Source organism: Nelumbo nucifera, chromosome 1, assembly GCF_055504915.1.
Source record: "Nelumbo nucifera cultivar China Antique chromosome 1, China Antique-T2T, whole genome shotgun sequence".
NCBI classification, from domain to species: domain Eukaryota; kingdom Viridiplantae; phylum Streptophyta; class Magnoliopsida; order Proteales; family Nelumbonaceae; genus Nelumbo; species Nelumbo nucifera.
The window spans coordinates 71,781,505-71,798,583 of record NC_142649.1 but is presented as its reverse complement, the minus strand read 5'-3'; the positions used below and the strand labels follow the sequence as shown (position 1 = coordinate 71,798,583).

Sequence of the window (17,079 nt, the reverse complement as noted above, 5' to 3'; positions counted from 1 at the left end):
GCCCCGGAGTCAACACACCAGGACACAGAAGTAACTAACATATTAGTTTCTATGACACAAGTTTCGATATTACCTTTCTTAGATTCCAGGTAGGTAGGACAGTTCCTCTTCCAGTGGCCGGTCTGCTTGCAAAAGTGACAGACATCAGATGCCTTGTTCTTCTTCTGCTTCTTGGGTTTGGTAGTCTTCTTCTGGGGCTTCTTTGCCTTTCTCTTTCTCTTGCCCGATTTGTTAGCTTCAGCAAGCATAACCACAGGCTCATCCTTCTTGAGTAAATCCTCGGCCCTCTGCAACATATTGCTGAGTTCCTGGACGCTGACATTCAGCTTATTCATATTGTAGTTCATAGTGAACGCATTGAAGGAAGAGGGCAAAGAATTTAGGATGGCATCCACTTGCGTGCCAAGATCTAGCCCGGATCCAAGAGCTTCAAGTTCGTTGATGTACCCCATCATCCGAAGACAATGGTCATGAACTTTCTGCCCTTTGGTCATCTGCGCGGTCATGAACAATTTCAGGACCTTCTGTCGAGTAGAACGGTTCTGCTCCTCATACATTGTCCTTAGACTGTCCAATATGTCCTTGGCAAGTTCGATCTAATCGAACTGCCTCTGTATTGAGTTGTCTAATGAGGCAATGACAAAGCAGCGGGCTAGGGAGTTCTTATCCTCCCAATCTTGGTAGTCCCTCCTACGGGCCTCAGAAGCCCTATCACCCGGACGTTCCGGGGCAGGATTTTTCACTACCTTGTCTAACTTTTCAGAAGTTAGGACCAGCATAAGATTTCTGTACCAGTCGGCATAGTTTGGGCCCTTAAGCTTGTTATCGTCTAGAAGCTTTGCAAATTGACCGTTTGCCATTTTCTGATAAAACAGCAAAATCATTAGTCCACAACCTTAGTTTGATTCATGTTTACCTACATAGATATGGCTTTTAATCTATGTTCCATTCCCATTTGTTCATCTCTGAGATTTCCCTCCTATCTCAGTGACGGAGACGACGAAATGTCTCTGGAAATGTGGGAAATCACATGGGGTGCGTGAAGCCAACTGTTTCAGCTGCATAACCCCACCACCTTTCTGTGACGGATCATATCCACTCATCAAATGAGTTTCCCTTTGGCCTCTGTCAGACAAGGTTCAGAGCCGTTTTCAGGTAAACCCTTCTGTCAGTGAGTGCACACCCATCATATTCAGGTTACGCCAAGGTACCGTGAGAGAGTTCCCATTTTCTGGTGAAGCCCCTCCCACATCGGTCTATGACGCCCCTATCATCTTATGAAACACTCTAACAGATCCAACAGCAAATGGATAGCCCAATTTTATGGTGCGTTTCCTCATTACTGATGGACCCATCATTGTGCTAATGACGGAAGGCCTTTAGAGAGTCCATCATATGGATCTCCCTATCACTTGCATTCATATTTGCTGGAGGGAACAAAATCACGGCCTAGTTCTAATTTAGGTCAAACCAAAGTGGCTCCCACTGACTTTCATAAAGTCAGATTTCTGGTGGGCCTTAATCGGCTAGGGGTTCCGTACGCATCCCTTTTTCAGGGTTGTGGGGCCCACCAGGCAAAGAGGGGGGTCATCCAATGACCTTCAGGGACACCATGGCAATGATGTGCATTCAGCCATGGTGTGCGCAAGAGCCACTAACGAGTCATCACGGGCCAAGTACTTATGGCCCATGGTCGCAGCACATCAAACATCCAAACATCACATGTAAAGGAGGAATTGATCCAATCAATTAATTGCTGTAAAGCCCATTCAACGGCCCATTTAAAAACCAAGTCATTAACGATTAATGTCCACTAGGTGTATGGGCTGAATCGCAGATAGCAGTTCGGCCCATACAGCTTATCTCACAATAATGGGCTTTTGCAGTTTTAACCCTTTAAAACTGGGCTTTACAGGTGGGCCGAATTAATCCCTGTAATTGAACATCAGATTTGGAACAAAAGTGTGAGACAATTGGACTGAGAACAGCCCCTTTCGAAACCCAAATTCGGTCCAAACAGTTTTGGTCCAATCTAGTCCGAAATGGTCCAAAACTGATTTTCAATTCAAGAATTAATTATTGAATGATCTGAAATTAATAGTTTTGATTTCTAGCAAACACAAAACAATTATGGACTGTTCGCACCACCTGCAAAACAGAGGTTAATCACAAGGGTTGCAGTTTCATAAACTGCAAATCGCAGAAAACGATTTCTCCATCTGCAAATCTCCAGCGCCGCCATCTTCTTCCATCTTCTTTAATCAAGAAAAATAACAGAAATCCTATTTCTATTAATTACATTCTTGATCAAATCCTATACATTCAGTCTAAAAAATAAAAAAAATTATTTACAAACCGAATTGAATGAAATAAATAAATAGAAAAGAAAAAGGGTGCGCAGACCATCTGCGCTAAAACTGCACTGCGATCTCCAGGTTTGAACAGTCCATTAAATCAAAATAAATAAAGAACAATTCCAAATAAATTTTGGATTTAATAGAAATTAATTTCAGATCAATCGCCCTTAACAAGAAACAGTTTCTTGAAAAAAAGAAAACAATCTGCGCAAATCTTGAAAGAACACCTTCTATCTATCTGCGCAGGGTCAGATCTGATTTTCTTTTGGTTCAAGATTCGAACCTGTGGCTCTGATACCACTGAAAGAATGGTAGGATCCATCTAATGGACGCCATAAAGGTTGCGGAATGGGTGGGGCGAATTTCAAAAATTTCCTACCTTCTCCCAATTGGGAATCATATTCCCTGAATTTAGAATACAATATTCAAGGATCTACTTGAACCCTAATCAAACCAGATCTGTACCAAAAGATAAATGGGAGGATTATACCTGATCCGGAGAAGCAGTATCTCCCAAAGTTGGTGTTCACGCCCAAAGAATGCTCCAAGATCTGTCCCTGCTGAAGATGACACAGCTGTGGATGGAACAGAACCAGCAGGGTGCGTCCTACACACTGGATCCTTCACAAGAATCCCCTGGATGTACTAAACACTGAATTCTTTCAGTCTTTCTTGCAAGACTGATGTCAAGAACTGGTTTCTTGACTTTCTTTTCTGCAAAGATCAAATCTTGCAACAATGCAGATGGCGGCGGCAGGAGGAGATTTCCAGAAACGAAAAGGCTGAACTGTTTTCTTTTCTGGAGAGAATGAGATCTAATCTCAATTCGCAGGAACCTTTCTTGCTTACCAGAACCTCTTGGATCGAAATCTGATTTCCCTCTCTTGGTTCATTCGAAAATCTCCTCTCTTTTCTTCTTGATTAGGAAATCTCCTAATTAGGAGTTATCCCAATCCAAATCAGTATTTGGATAGGGGATAATCTTAATCCCTTTCCCAGATAGAGTTAGCTTACTCCTGATCTTATTAGGAGGTTACCAGATTCAAATCTGATTTGAATTTGGTCTCTAAGAATGGATAAGGCTAAGAGCCCAATCCTTTTTGCTAACTTCAATCTCAAATTCGCCCCATTGATGGGTGATCATATCAGCCCACCTCGAAATGGGCTTTTGGCCCATTAAGTATTCAGTGTTTAATTAGTTTCCAATCTGCTGCCCAGTTGGGCTTCTTTGTATGGCGTGGGACCCAAGCATTGATCTACACACCAGCCACATGGGTTCGGCCCAGCCTTTAATACAAGGCCCAGCCGAATTCACTGAAAATCTCAATGAACCCCTTGAGTCCATCGTATGAACCCTATGGGCCCAACACTTACATTAAGTGGTCCCTGGGCCAAGCCATCTTATAAAAACCCAGGGACTGTGGGCAGGTGCAAGATTAGCCCATCAGGTATTATCCTAAATGGTCTTACACTTAACCTCTCAGCCCTTAATGATCAAGCACTGCCCGACAAGAGAGGACCTCTCCCTCGGCTGCAAGGAACAGTGCCGCACTCTCCTCTCACATGGATCCCGGGAATTAAAACCATTTGCAAACATTTTGAAACCGTACATATATATGTAAATATATTAATTTTGCAAAAACAAAATTCCAACGATTGAAATCAACTGCCGGCAGTTTGGTTTCCATCAGAGAGAGTGCATTCCCGATCATTACCCTTTGTCCGACAAAGTGGCTGATTCTGTCACTATGACCACCCACTCAGATGAATTCTCAAACTGCCCCAACATACCCAGGTTTTGATCCCCACTAAGGATCTCACTGATTGGCATATCAAAGGCAGCCTGATCCAACACCTAGTGAAGTGTCATAATCGAGTCTAGGGGTCAGGTGTAACTTTCCAGTTTTGCCCATCTATCTCCAAGGTCCAGGGCAAGACTGGAAATCTGGTCCGGTTCAAGGATTCAAGTAATCCCATGCTGTATGTGCCTCGGGTCTTACCCTGATGGCTGAGACAGGCCATCCCAACACTTGGTGGCACACCAGTATCAGCCTTGGCAGGATAAATCTCCCCAGACTTATCCAACGGCTGTGAACATTTAAAACTAACATGAGTCTCTACAAATGTCCAGTTTTAGGGTTTTACACAGAATTAAACCAAACAACATGAATCAAACATGCACTTTATTTATTTCCACTAAATAACAAAAGTACATCAAAATGATTGAAGCTAAGGGCATACAAAACTGTCTAACATCCACTGCCTTATCAACCACCATATTTAAGTCAATGGTCTTGTTGATGTAACGTGTTTCATCCAAATAAACTTCCTCAGTTGAATCATTTAACCTCTCATCTTCAGAAGAGTCATCACCTTCCTGCATTGTTTCTTCCCTTAACCAGTACACTACCACTCTAGATTCGCCTTCAACAATCAGGTTTCTAAGATTCAGAGTTCTTGCTAGTCTTAGGCCTTGAAATGCTTTTGTCAGTTCAGCCCTGGTTGAGTCCCCATACCTTATAGGTGATGTGTTGAAGAGATAAGTGTTTGGCTGATCCAAAAATAAATAAATAAATAAAAACAAAGAGAGAAGTGTTTGGCTATATTGGGTTTTGAGTTGTTTTGTTCTTGTAGAGAACACTGATGTGGGCCCCACAGCTACGGTCCCACTGTGTTCATAGGGTAGAAGATGTTCTAGTCTGCCTAGGGTTAGCTATTGGTCATTTTAGTTGTTTCAGTTATTTATTTCAGTCTTATTTTTTGCTCTATTTGTTATGTAAAGACTAAGGGCAGATCTGTCCTTTCCATGTAATGAGCATAACCTATAAATATTAATTAAAGTGGCGGCGGCGGTATATTAAGCTTTTGCTCCTCCTTTCAACTCTTGTGTTCTACTGCTTCTCCTCCCTCTTCCTCTTCTTTCCTCTTACCTTTCTTCTTATTTTCGATCCTGAAATCCATTAGGGTTCAAGACTGATAACAGTCCTGAACTTCTACTTGGTATCAGAGCTAGGGTTTCTCATGTGAGTCTAGTCCAGCCGACCACATGAGAACCATCTAAGGCTGGAATCTGAGAAAGCAGAGTTCGTTGACTGGTTCTTGGAGATCTCCAAAGGATTAACAGCTGTTTGAAGAAGTGCCACAGTTGCAGCGAGTTGTTGATCAGGAAGAATCGGAGAAAGGCTAGGGTTCGGGTAACCTTGGTAGGCAGCGAACTGCATCCTATTGTAAGTCTTTTATTTTCTGAGAGAAGTAATATTAGAGAAGATAGGTTGGACCTATCCAGCAAGGGTGGCCAAACCACTCTAGGGTTTTATCTCTCTATTCTCTAGGGTTTTGTCTTATCCCTGCGGCAAACCCTAGTATTGGACTGAACCTTGTGATCTTATCCCTGAGGCAAACCTTAATAGTTCTCCTCAACATTAATCAGTTTTAGGGTTTCATATTAACCCTAATACAAACCTTATCCGTACGGTACTGTCTGGAGTGTATGGCTTTTAGGACTGATTAAAACCTCAAATTGGCTTCAGCATATCAGATTGTTCTTCAAACTGTTTTTCAGTTTTCTTTTGGGGTTTCGAACACTTCTAAAGGGGTGAAAACAGTTCGGACTGTTGCTGTTGTGTGTGGCTATTGATTTCAGATCAGTTTTATACATGTTTCATGCACATCTACTGTGAGTACAGATTGGTTCTATACTGATTTTGTGATTGTGGCTGGTAGTCCTAGTGCTGGTTTTGACTGTAGTAACACTAATTTTGAGACTTTTGGTTCTTGACCGAAATGGAGTTTAAGAATTCGGCAGAAGGCAGTTTTGGGAACAGCAGTTATGGTGGTGGTTTTGAGACAGGTTTTCAGATTACAACCGTAAAGTTTGATGGATCAAACTATTTGGAATGGGCCCAATCAGCCATGATGGCTATTGGGGGAAGGGACAAAGTAGGGTATCTCTTGGGAGATGTGGCAGAACCTTCCAAGGGAGATCCTACGTATACCAAGTGGGTCCAAGAAAACTACTTGGTTATGACATGGCTCTGTAGTTCTATGCAGCCCCATATCAGCCGAAATTACTTATGGGCAAAGACAGCCAAGGAGATATGGAATGTGATGAAAGAGACTTACTCCCAACCCCTTAATGTTGCCAGAGCATATGAATTGAAATGTGATTGATCACTTAGCGACTTCTCTACCTTGAAGTCCCTGTGGCATGAGGTTGATCACTTAGCGACTCTTGAGTGGGAGAGTCCCAAAGATGCTCAGATACATAGAAAGCACATCGAGACAAACAGAGTGTTTGAGTTCCTGGCAGGACTGAATTCAGAATATGATATTGTGAGGCAACAGATTTTTACCAGAGATAGTGTGACCCTCTCTCAGGCATACTCCTTAGTGCACAGTGAAGAGACCAGGAGGAAAGTCATGATGCAACCTCAGCCGCTTACACCTGCCTTGGTAGCTGTCAAACCCAAAACAGAGGGTGATTCAGAGAGGGACAGAAAGAAGGAAGATAAAAGGGATGTGGTGTGTGAGCATTGCAAGAAACCTAAACACAAAAGAAACATGTTGGAAGCTGCATCCACATTTGGTCCCGGCAAAGTTGAGAAATAAAAAGGGTAATGCTCATGTGGCTATGACTACTGATTCAGCATCCTCATTTGGCACAAGAGGCACACCATTAGAGACCTTAGCTGCAGTTCGGGCTGCTCTAATACAATTGGAGAAGGAAGTTGGCAGTTCAGCTCAGTTACCGCAGTCATCGTCAGCTCCGGCCACATCGGCCTTTGCACACTCGGGTACTCGAGCCTCAGCCTACCATGCCTCCGCTCCAGGTACTACTGAACCTTGGTGGTAATAGATTTAGGTGCATCCGACCATATGACTAGCTTGCCCTCTTTGTTTACTACTTATTACTTATCTTCTGGTAGGGATAAAGTATCCATAGCCGATGGCTCTCTTGTCCCTATTTCTGGCAAGGGTGACATCAAACTATCGGATACTATATCCTTGTCCTCTGTCTTGCATGTTCCTAAACTGGATACTAACCTCCTTTCCGTTAGTAGTATTACCAAACATTTGAACTGCTCAGTAACTTTCTTTCCTGACCGATGTGTTTTTCAGGACCTGGAGACGAAGAAGGTGATTGGGACTGGCCGTGAGACGAATGGGATCTATCTGCTCGGGGAGAGTTCTCGTCGGGAAGAGTCAGTGGATAAGAAGTTACTTGTTTCTTAGGTTGTGAGTCCGGTTATGCTTTGGCATAACCGATTGGGTCATTTATCTTTTCGGTCCTTGAAGAGTCTGTTTCCTACTTTGTTTGAGTTTGTTGAGTCATCTCAGTTGAAGTGTGAAAGTTGTGAGTTTGCTAAACATTGTAGAAACTCTTATTCATTGAGTAATAAAAGGAGTAATAGTTCTTTTGATATTGTGCATACTAATGTTTGGGGCCATATTACATTCCTTCTATTGGTGGGTACAGGTATTTTTTGTTATTTGTTGATGACCACACCCGGTTTTCTTGGGCTTATCTTATGCGTTCACGAGATGAGGTGCCTGCCCTGACCCAAAACTTCCACCAAATGATCCTAACCCAGTTTGATGTCAGGATCAAAGTGCTTAGATCTGATAATGCAAAGGAATACTTTGCTAAGCCATTGGCATCGTACCTCCTTAATCATGGGGTTATCCACCAGAGCACTTGCCCTCATACACCTCAGCAGAATGGGGTTGTAGAAAGGAAGAATAGGCACATCTTGGAGGTGGCTAGAAGTATTATGTTTACCTCCAATGTCCCTATTCGCTTCTGGGGTGATGCTATCCTTACGGCGGTATATCTTATTAATCGGATTCCTTCCCAGGTTCTTGATATGAAACCTCCTTTTTCCCTTCTATACCCCAATGAGGAGTTGTTCACTATTCCCCTCAAGACATCTGGTTGTACCTGTCTTGTTCAGCTTCTCGGTCCCCATCACTCCAAGTTTGAACCCAAGGCCTCCAAATGCATCTTTCTTAGTTATGCACAAACTCAAAAGGGTTATTGTTGTTATGATCCTGTCTCAGGGAAGAAGTTTGTATCCATGGATGTCACTTTCTTTGAGGAGACACCCTACTATTCTCGGGTCTCTCCTCAGGGGGAGAGTAGTGAGCGTGGAGATTTGGGTCCTTTTCTTCAGGGGGAGTGCAGTGAGGACAGGGTTAATACTTTTGGGGCTGTTCCCTTACCTATTCCAGTTTGTGATGAGGGCTGCAGTAGCGAGGGTGGTCAGAGGGATCGGGAGTTGAGAGTCTATCACAAGCGATGCAGGCAGGTTGATCCCGGTCATCAGTAGTCCCGGCCAGCTCCAACCTCTTCTGCGGCTCCAAGTCCAGATATTACAGTCCCAAGGCCCACAGAGACTCCTTTCATTGTTGCTACCTCACCCTCTGCAGATGACCTTGACCTTCCCATTGCCCTTCGTAAAGGAAAACGGCATTGCACCACATCTACAGCCCACTGCATCTCCCAGTTTTTGTCCTATGATCGCCTATCTCCCTCCTACAGGTCCTATCTCACCTTCGTTGCTGATGTCCCTATTCCGAGAACAGTGCAAGAAGCCCTATCAGTCCCGGAGTGGAGAGGTGCAATGCAAGTTGAAATGGATGCCCTGTTGAAAAATAATACCTGGGAGCTAGTTGACTTGCCCAAAGGAAAGAAACCAGTTGGATGCAGGTGGGTATTTACTGTGAAGCACAATGCGGATGGTTCCATTGAGAGGTACAAAGCTCGACTAGTTGCAAAAGGGTTCACTCAGACTTATGGTATAGATTACTTGGAGACATTTGCCCCGGTAGCCAAGATGACCACCATTCGGGTTCTATTATCTCTTGCAGCAAGCTACACTTGGCCTTTGTACCAAATGGATGTTAAGAATGCCTTCCTGAATGGGGACTTGCAGGAAGAGGTTTACATGCAGTTGCCTCCTGGATTCTATGATACAGAGGCAGGTAAGAAGGTCTGCCGGCTCAATAAGGCATTGTATGGTTTGAAACAGTCACCTAGAGCTTGGTTCGACAGATTCAGAGTAGCCCTTGGGAAGTTCGGTTATGTACAGGCCCAGTCAGATCATACACTATTCATCAAGAGGGTGGAGTCGTCACTGACACTACTTGCAGTATATGTTGATGATATTGTGGTGACAGGAAATGACAACCATGAGATTGAGTCCCTCAAACAGCTCCTTCATCAAGAGTTTGAGGTGAAAGATCTGGATACACTACGGTATTTTTTGGGTATTGAGGTTGCTAGATCTAAACAGGGGATCTTTGTCTCTCAGAGGAAATATGTTTTAGATCTCTTGGCTGAAACTGGAAAGCTGGGTGTCAAACCTACAGATACACCCATTGAACAGAACCACAGGATTAGTGCAGAGAGTGGGGAGCTGCTTGAAGACAAAGTTATGTTCTAGCGGTTAGTGGGAAAGCTCCTATATCTATGCCTCACCCGGCCAGATATCAGTTATGTCATTAGTGTTTTCAGTCAGTACATGCATTCTCCTAGAACCACGCACCTTCTAGCAGCAAAAAGAATACTAGCATACTTGAAGAGATGCCCGGGTAGAGGTATACTGTTCAAGAACAATGACCACATGAAGGTGGAAGTCTATACGGATGCCCGTTGGGCTGGGAGTGTTGATGACAGAAGGTCTACCTCTAGATATTGTGCCCTTGTGGGAGGTAACCTGGTCTCTTGGAGGAGTAAGAAACAGAGTGTTGTCTCCCGATCCAGTGCTGAAGCTGAGTACAGGTCAATGGCTAATGGAGTGGCTGAAATTCTTTGGCTGAGATCACTACTTGAGGAGTTGGGTATTGAGTATGAGAAGCCCCTGATGCTGTATTGTGATAATCAAGCGGCTATTAATATAGCACACAACCCAGTGCAGCATGACAGGACTAAACATATTGAAGTTGATCGACACTTTGTACGAGAGAGGGTCTCATCACAAGAAGTGTGTCTTCCATACATCACCTCCAACATGCAGCTGGCAGATATCCTCACCAAAGTTGTACCACGGAAGAAGCTAGAGGCAGATCTATCCAAGTTGGGAATGATAAACATTTATTCCCAACTTGAGGGGGAGTGTAGAGAACACTGATGTGGGCCTCACAGCTACGGTCCCACTGTGTTCGTAGGGTAGAAGATGTTCTAGTCTGCCTAGGGTTAGCTATTGGTCATTTAGTTGTTTCAGTTGTTATTTATTTCAGTCTTATTTTTTGCTCTATTTGTTATGTAAAGACTAAGGGCAGATCTATCCTTTCCATGTAATGAGCATAACCTATAAATATTAATTAAAGTGGCGGCGGCAGTATACTAAGCTTCTGCTCCTCCTTTCAACTTTTGTGTTCTACTGCTTCTCCTCCCTCTTCCTCTTCTTTTCTCTTACCTTTCTTTTTATTTTCGATCCTGAAATCCATTAGGGTTCAAGACTGATAACAGTCCTGAACTTCTACTATTCTATTTCTTGTTTTCATTTTTGTTATGGACCTGTTTTTCTATTTCTTTTCATTAGTGTGTCTAGCTGCCCCTATGGAGGTCATATATGTAACTTTATTTATGCTTAATATAAATACTAGTGCCACTCTAATTGAGATCCACCATTTGTTTCTCCAATTCTCTCCCCCTTGCTGTTCTTTCCTTCTTCTATTCTCTTCTACTTTACAACTGAATTCTTTCTTGTTTCTTTTGATTTTACCTGTTTTTTGTTGCTGAAAATACAAGTTCATGAAAATAAGGAAATTATTGAAGCAGCACAATCCCTAAGATTCGGCATATTCCACATGTACCTTGATTGTCCAGACCACTGTCGTCAAAGTTTAATTTGATCTGATTTAAACAAGGTTGTCACCATTGTTGAGAAGTAGCCTACCCTAGTCAATGAGGAACCTGCTATCCATTGCCATCCCTTGAAAAAAATCCTCTTAATGTTATGGAAGTAACAGAACTTCTAAAGACATGATTGAGTAGAAAACCCAATCAGTTTAAATGTTTTACTAATTAAAAAACCTCATTCTAAATTTTTGGCTAAAATTACTGTTCTTGTTTTCAATGATTATAATAGTCATAAAATTTATCCCTTATTGATAAAAAAAATTATCCCAAGAAGGTACCTGAGAGGATGTACAAGGTATGCAAAACAAACTAGTAAAGCACAACCCTCAAGTAAAAATTATTATTTGAATCTATGGTGAGGTTAATTATGCATGTGTATACTGTATCGTTCTTACGGTTAATGCATGCAACATATAAGCATGGATTTTTTCTGGACAAGTACAACTATTTGCTTGGTTATGGAAACAAAGCCTTCATAGGTATGAAAAGTTGCCTCATGAATTTTTATGCAAAATAATTAAGGACATCATGGATAGGGGCAAATTCTGCCTTAATTCTTCTATGCCTTTTTTGTGAACATTTGCTGAGGTCAATTATTTACCATATGCAGATATCTCTTACTTACAAAAACCTGCTTGATAAATGGTGTGGATAATAGAGATAGAGAACACAGATTTGACTGAGATTCATCACTCATGGGCCATTGCCTTTGTAAGAGTGCACATCTTTGCATGTTAATTACTTTAACTTCCAAAAAAATGTGTATAGTTTCTGATGGTAGAATCTGTTCTCCAAGTACTCAAAATATCTTAAATATGAGTTTGTGTGCACTTGCCAAAGCTTTTAAAGCTTTCGGAAATGCAGCTAGGCTTGCTATCAATTAGGAATACCTTCTTAAGTTCTGAGTATAAGGACTCATGTGACACCAATGATACATGACCTAATTAGGTCGAGGACCAGGGTTTGTTCATTCAAGAAAACATTACTAACTTCAATTTGATGTACCGAATGCTTTCCTGATGTCCCAGCAATTGATACAACACACAAAACAAAAATAATCAGTGGTTCAGTGGTTATTTTGCCACTGTACTAGCTTATTAATATTAATTTGTCATATTATCCTTGTTGGGCATGATTGAATTTGTATGTCTTTTCTTGGTTGCAGTTTCTTTCTCTTCATGTATGTTTCTATTTTACCAAATTTGACTTGGGACAAATTTGTAATTTCTTAACATGTTTTCCTTGTTGATTTGACAGGACAGAGAAAAGGTATCGAAGCTGATTATGTGGATGGTCTCTACTGCTTTGCAGTCATACTCTATGCAGCCCTCTCTTCTGAAAAAAACTGATTTTCATTTCACAATTTTGTCAGAGGAGGAACAATATGAAGAATCTCTTGTTTCAAAGATTTTACGATGGATAACAGCTTCGGTGATTGTTGGAAAGATTTCACTGAAAGTTTATAAAATAAACACCTCTACTTCTCCAGGAATAAAAACCTTACAATCCCTATTGGAATGCATTAAGAATGGATATGGTGAGAGAAGGGAAAACAATTATGGCAATAAGAAGGCATTAGTTGCTACAATTTTATACCTTCAACAGCTTCTTGGACTGAATGGTGAAGTGCTCCCATCAGTTGTTTCTGCAATTTGCCTCTTACTCCTTTCTAATGCCTCTAATTCTACAGGTACATATATTTAATGCCTATTTAATAAGACAACGATTCAAAACTTTGTTGGCTATTCTAACTTTAATTCTATCAATGATATTTTCAAGTAGTTGTCAAGGCATTGCCTATGTGACTAGGCACCCCTGGTTGGGTTCCTCACCTGAATACCTTGACATGTAGCAACAATGTGCTAGTCTAGGAAACTGGACACCTACCTAGGTGACAAAAATCACAAGGTGAGAACTTTATTATAGTATAATCTATATCACTACATCTACTAATATATGTGGAAATACATATATTATTGTACAAAAATAGTCGACCCCCACCCCAAAGAGCCCCCTTTCATATTAAAAGATATGTGCAGTTACAAGAATGACCTTATAGGGTTGAAAGATAAAAAGAACAAATAAAATAATAAGAAAATTGTACAACAAGGGCTATACTAATAATGTACATCAAGATATATCTTCACACTCCCCCACAAACTGATGCGTAGACATCAGCATCAGTTTGCCCATAAGAACGAGGTGTCGACTCTTAGTCATGGCCTCGGTGAAGATGTCGGCAATCTGCATGTGAGAGGTTACATGAGGAAGAGATATAGAGCCAACAATGAAAAGGTCTCTAATAAAGTGACAGTCCACCTAGATATGCTTAGTCCTTTCATGGAAGACAGGATAAGATGCAATCTTTATAGCACTTGTGTTGTCGGCATATAGAGGGATAGGAGTAGGAAGTTGAGTACCAAGATCCATGAAAAGAGACTTCAACCAAACAATCTCACTACAAGCAGAAGACATGGCTCTATGCTTGGCTTCAGTAGAAGACTTAGAGACAGTTTGTTGTTTCTTACACTTCCAGGAGATGAGAGAGTCACCCATGAAGATGCACCACCCAGTAGTGGATCGGCGAGTGTCAGGACAACCAGCCCAATCTGCATCAACATAAACTCTCAACTATATGGATGATGAGGAAGAGAAAAACAGTCCCTGAGAAGTTGTGTCTCTAACATAACGGATGATGCTGCGAACAACAATCATATGAGGTTGACGAGGGGCAGAAACAAAATGACTAACGACCTAAACAACATGTGAAATATCAGGCCGAGTCATAGTGAGATAGATTAGAGAGCCAACAAGTTGATGGTACAAAGTAGCATCAGGAAGAACAAGGCCTTCATATTTAGACAACTTGACATTCAGCTCCAGAGGGGTATCAATATGTTTCTCATCAGTAATTCCAGCTAGCTTGACGAGATCAGAGGCATTTTTTTGCTGACAAATGAAATGCCTTCGACTGCTACTCTGTGGCCTTCTCTTAACAAAAAGAGAGTAGTCAGAGGAACTCTGGCTATACCCGGCTGCAACATCTCGAAAGCACTCAAACCAAGCCCTGGGTGCCTACTTCAAACCATATAGGGATTTCTTTAGGCGGCAGACACGTGAAGAATCACTGCAATATCCAGGTGGAGGCTTCATGTAGACTGTCTCCTTTAGTTGACCATGAAGAAAAGCATTCTTCACGTCTAATTGGTAGATAGTCCAGGAATGAACAACAGAAACGGCTAGAAGAGCCTGAACTGTGGTGATCTTAGCAACTGGGGCAAAAGTTTCTTCATAACCAATCCCATATTCCTGAGTGTATCCTTGGGCAACTAACTGAGCCTTATATCAATCAAATGAACCATCTGATTTCAGTTTGATCTTATAGATCCAACGACTTCCAGCAATAGAAGCATTTGGAGGAGCAGGCACAAGATCCCAAGTATCATTCTCATGGAGGGCTTGAATTTTAGCATCCATGGCTTCTTTCCAATGAGGACTTCTAATGGCTTGCTTATAAGAACTAGGAATATCTGTGGAAGAAAGTACAACAAAAAAGGAGCTATGGCTTGAAGGAAAACCATAGCAGTTAGGAGGTTGAGAAATACAAGTAGAACGACGAAGTAGAATAGAAGAACTACCATCTAAAATAGGAGGATCTTGGGGTGAAATGTCACTTACAGGAGGTGTAGAAGGAGGATGCTCTGGACCGGGTGGAAGGAGGTTTGTAGGCAGAGGATCTGGGACACGTGGCTGCTTGCGGGTGAAGATGAGAAGATCTCTCTTAGTAGAGGAAGTAGGAGTGTTATCTAAGTCAAAGTCCTGCAAAACAAAGATAGAAGGAGCAAATAATCTAGCAATTCCAGCAAAGAAGGAAATATGTTCAAGAAACACAAATTCTGTGAAATCCAAATACGACGAATAGCAAGGTCATAACACAAGAATCCTTTGTGGTTAGGACTATATCCCACAAAGGCACACATAGCAGATTGAGTAGTTAATTTAGAACGTTCACGAACAGGAAGATGTACAGAACAAAGACAACAAAAAACATGAAGACTGGAGAAATCTGGGGGATGACCAAAAAGTTTTTGGAAGGGTGAAGTGTTGCCAAGAACAGAGGAAGGACGATAGTTGATCAAATACGCAGTTGTGCTGGCTGCTTCTACCCAAAATGAAGTCGGAGCGTGGGATTCTTGTAGTAATGTCCGCACAACACTGGGGATATGTCCATTCTTCCATTCAGCTACACCATTTTGTTGAGGAGTGTCTGGACAGCTGTGTTGAGATTGAAAGTCTCCATCTCTATATTTTCCCCTAAATCTGAATGGAGGATACTCACATTGCACTTGAAGCGAGTTTGCACCATAGTATGGAATAATTTAAATGTCGCAAAGACCTCTGATTTGTGCCATAAAAAATAAATCCAAGTGTATCTAGTACAATCATCTATAAACAATACAAAGTATTTGTATCCCAATCGTGAAGTAATAGAAGCAATCCAAACATCACTATGTACTATCTCAAAAGGTTTAGTGACATGCTCAGAAGTGTGAAGAAAAGGTAAAACATGACTTTTACTCAAACAACAAGCAGTGCAAGAAACATCAAAAGTATGAACAAGAGGAATTTTATTCTTAATTAAATCAGAATCAAACAAAAACTTCAATTTTTGAGAATATGGATGACCCAATCGTTTATGCCATAAATCCCAAACATCATTTCTATAACTCAACAGAGAATTAGACATAGAAGAACTAAGATAAGCCGAGGATGCTCCTAATTGAGACTTCTCAAACTCCAGCACAAACAGATAGCCCAACCTATGCCCCTTCCCTTTCACCTTCCCAGTGTACCGGTCCTGTATCAAGCAACCATCATGAGAAAAGGTGAGAACATTTTGCTTCATCAACAAGTTGACCAACAAAAATCAGATTAGTAGTAAGGTTGGGTACTAAGAGGGTTTTTGAGAGAGGGAAGGACATAGTGGGTGACAGTTTAAGGGATAAGTCATTACTTCCAATAATGTCTAACTTTTCACCATTGGCAGTAACAATGTGTTTATGGTGAGTCTCGGTAGACGGATTTGGTTGATTGAGGTAGGTTCCTGTCATATGATTGGTGGCACCTAAATCTATAATCCAAGCATGTGAGGGGGAAGAACAATATGCAGAGAACTTACCAGGCAAGCCAATAGTAGAGAAAGTAGAGGAAATAGCAGAGGATACCAATTGTCAAACCTTTTCTTAATCCATAGATTCGGTGGAATCACTTTTCACTGAAGAATCACCCTTAGTGGACACAGTGTCAGTTGCATGTCCATCTGTTACCTGATAGGCCCAAGGTTGAGTCTTTTTCTGAGAGCCCTTAATTGGTCGGATTGGACAATCTGGAATGATGACCATGTTGCTTGTAATGGGTGCACACATTCTTCTTCTTACAGTGATAGGCAATATGTCCAAAACCCTTACACTCATAACACTAGGTTTTGGAGAAGTCCTTGGAGGTTGACTTCTTTACCTCCATGAGCAACAAAAGTTGTTTCAGCCCCTATTTCAGTCATCTTTCCATCAAAACTGGCTGCAGTGAGAAGCCTAGTCTCTTCCCCCAATAGCTCCCCTAAAACAGATTCCAGATCTGGAAGTGTTCCCCTACTCAAAATATTGGACCCGATTATCTCATATTCAGGTCTAAGCCTCATCAAAAACTGAGTTAGCTTCCTCTTCTCAAAATGTTTCTGGAGATATTTCACACATTCTGTTGAGTCTGAGGGATCAATATGGACAATTTCGTATTCAGCCCACAAATTAATAAAACCTGAATAATATTTTTGTATCCTTCTATCTCCTTGACTATAGGCAA

The 17,079-nt window shown here is 41.6% G+C and overlaps 1 protein-coding gene across 2 annotated transcripts in view; it reads left to right on the top strand.

Moving 5' to 3' along the window:
• Window positions 1-17,079, top strand: part of EMB2788 (ribosome 60S biogenesis amino-terminal protein) — a 107,612-nt gene that overhangs the window by 86,069 nt on the left and 4,464 nt on the right. For both annotated transcript variants that reach the window (XM_088903207.1, XM_088903204.1), the window contains exon 12: window positions 12,478-12,910. In XM_088903207.1, the coding sequence (XP_088759333.1) occupies window positions 12,478-12,910 (433 nt within the window). The remainder of the gene's footprint in view (window positions 1-12,477; window positions 12,911-17,079) is intronic.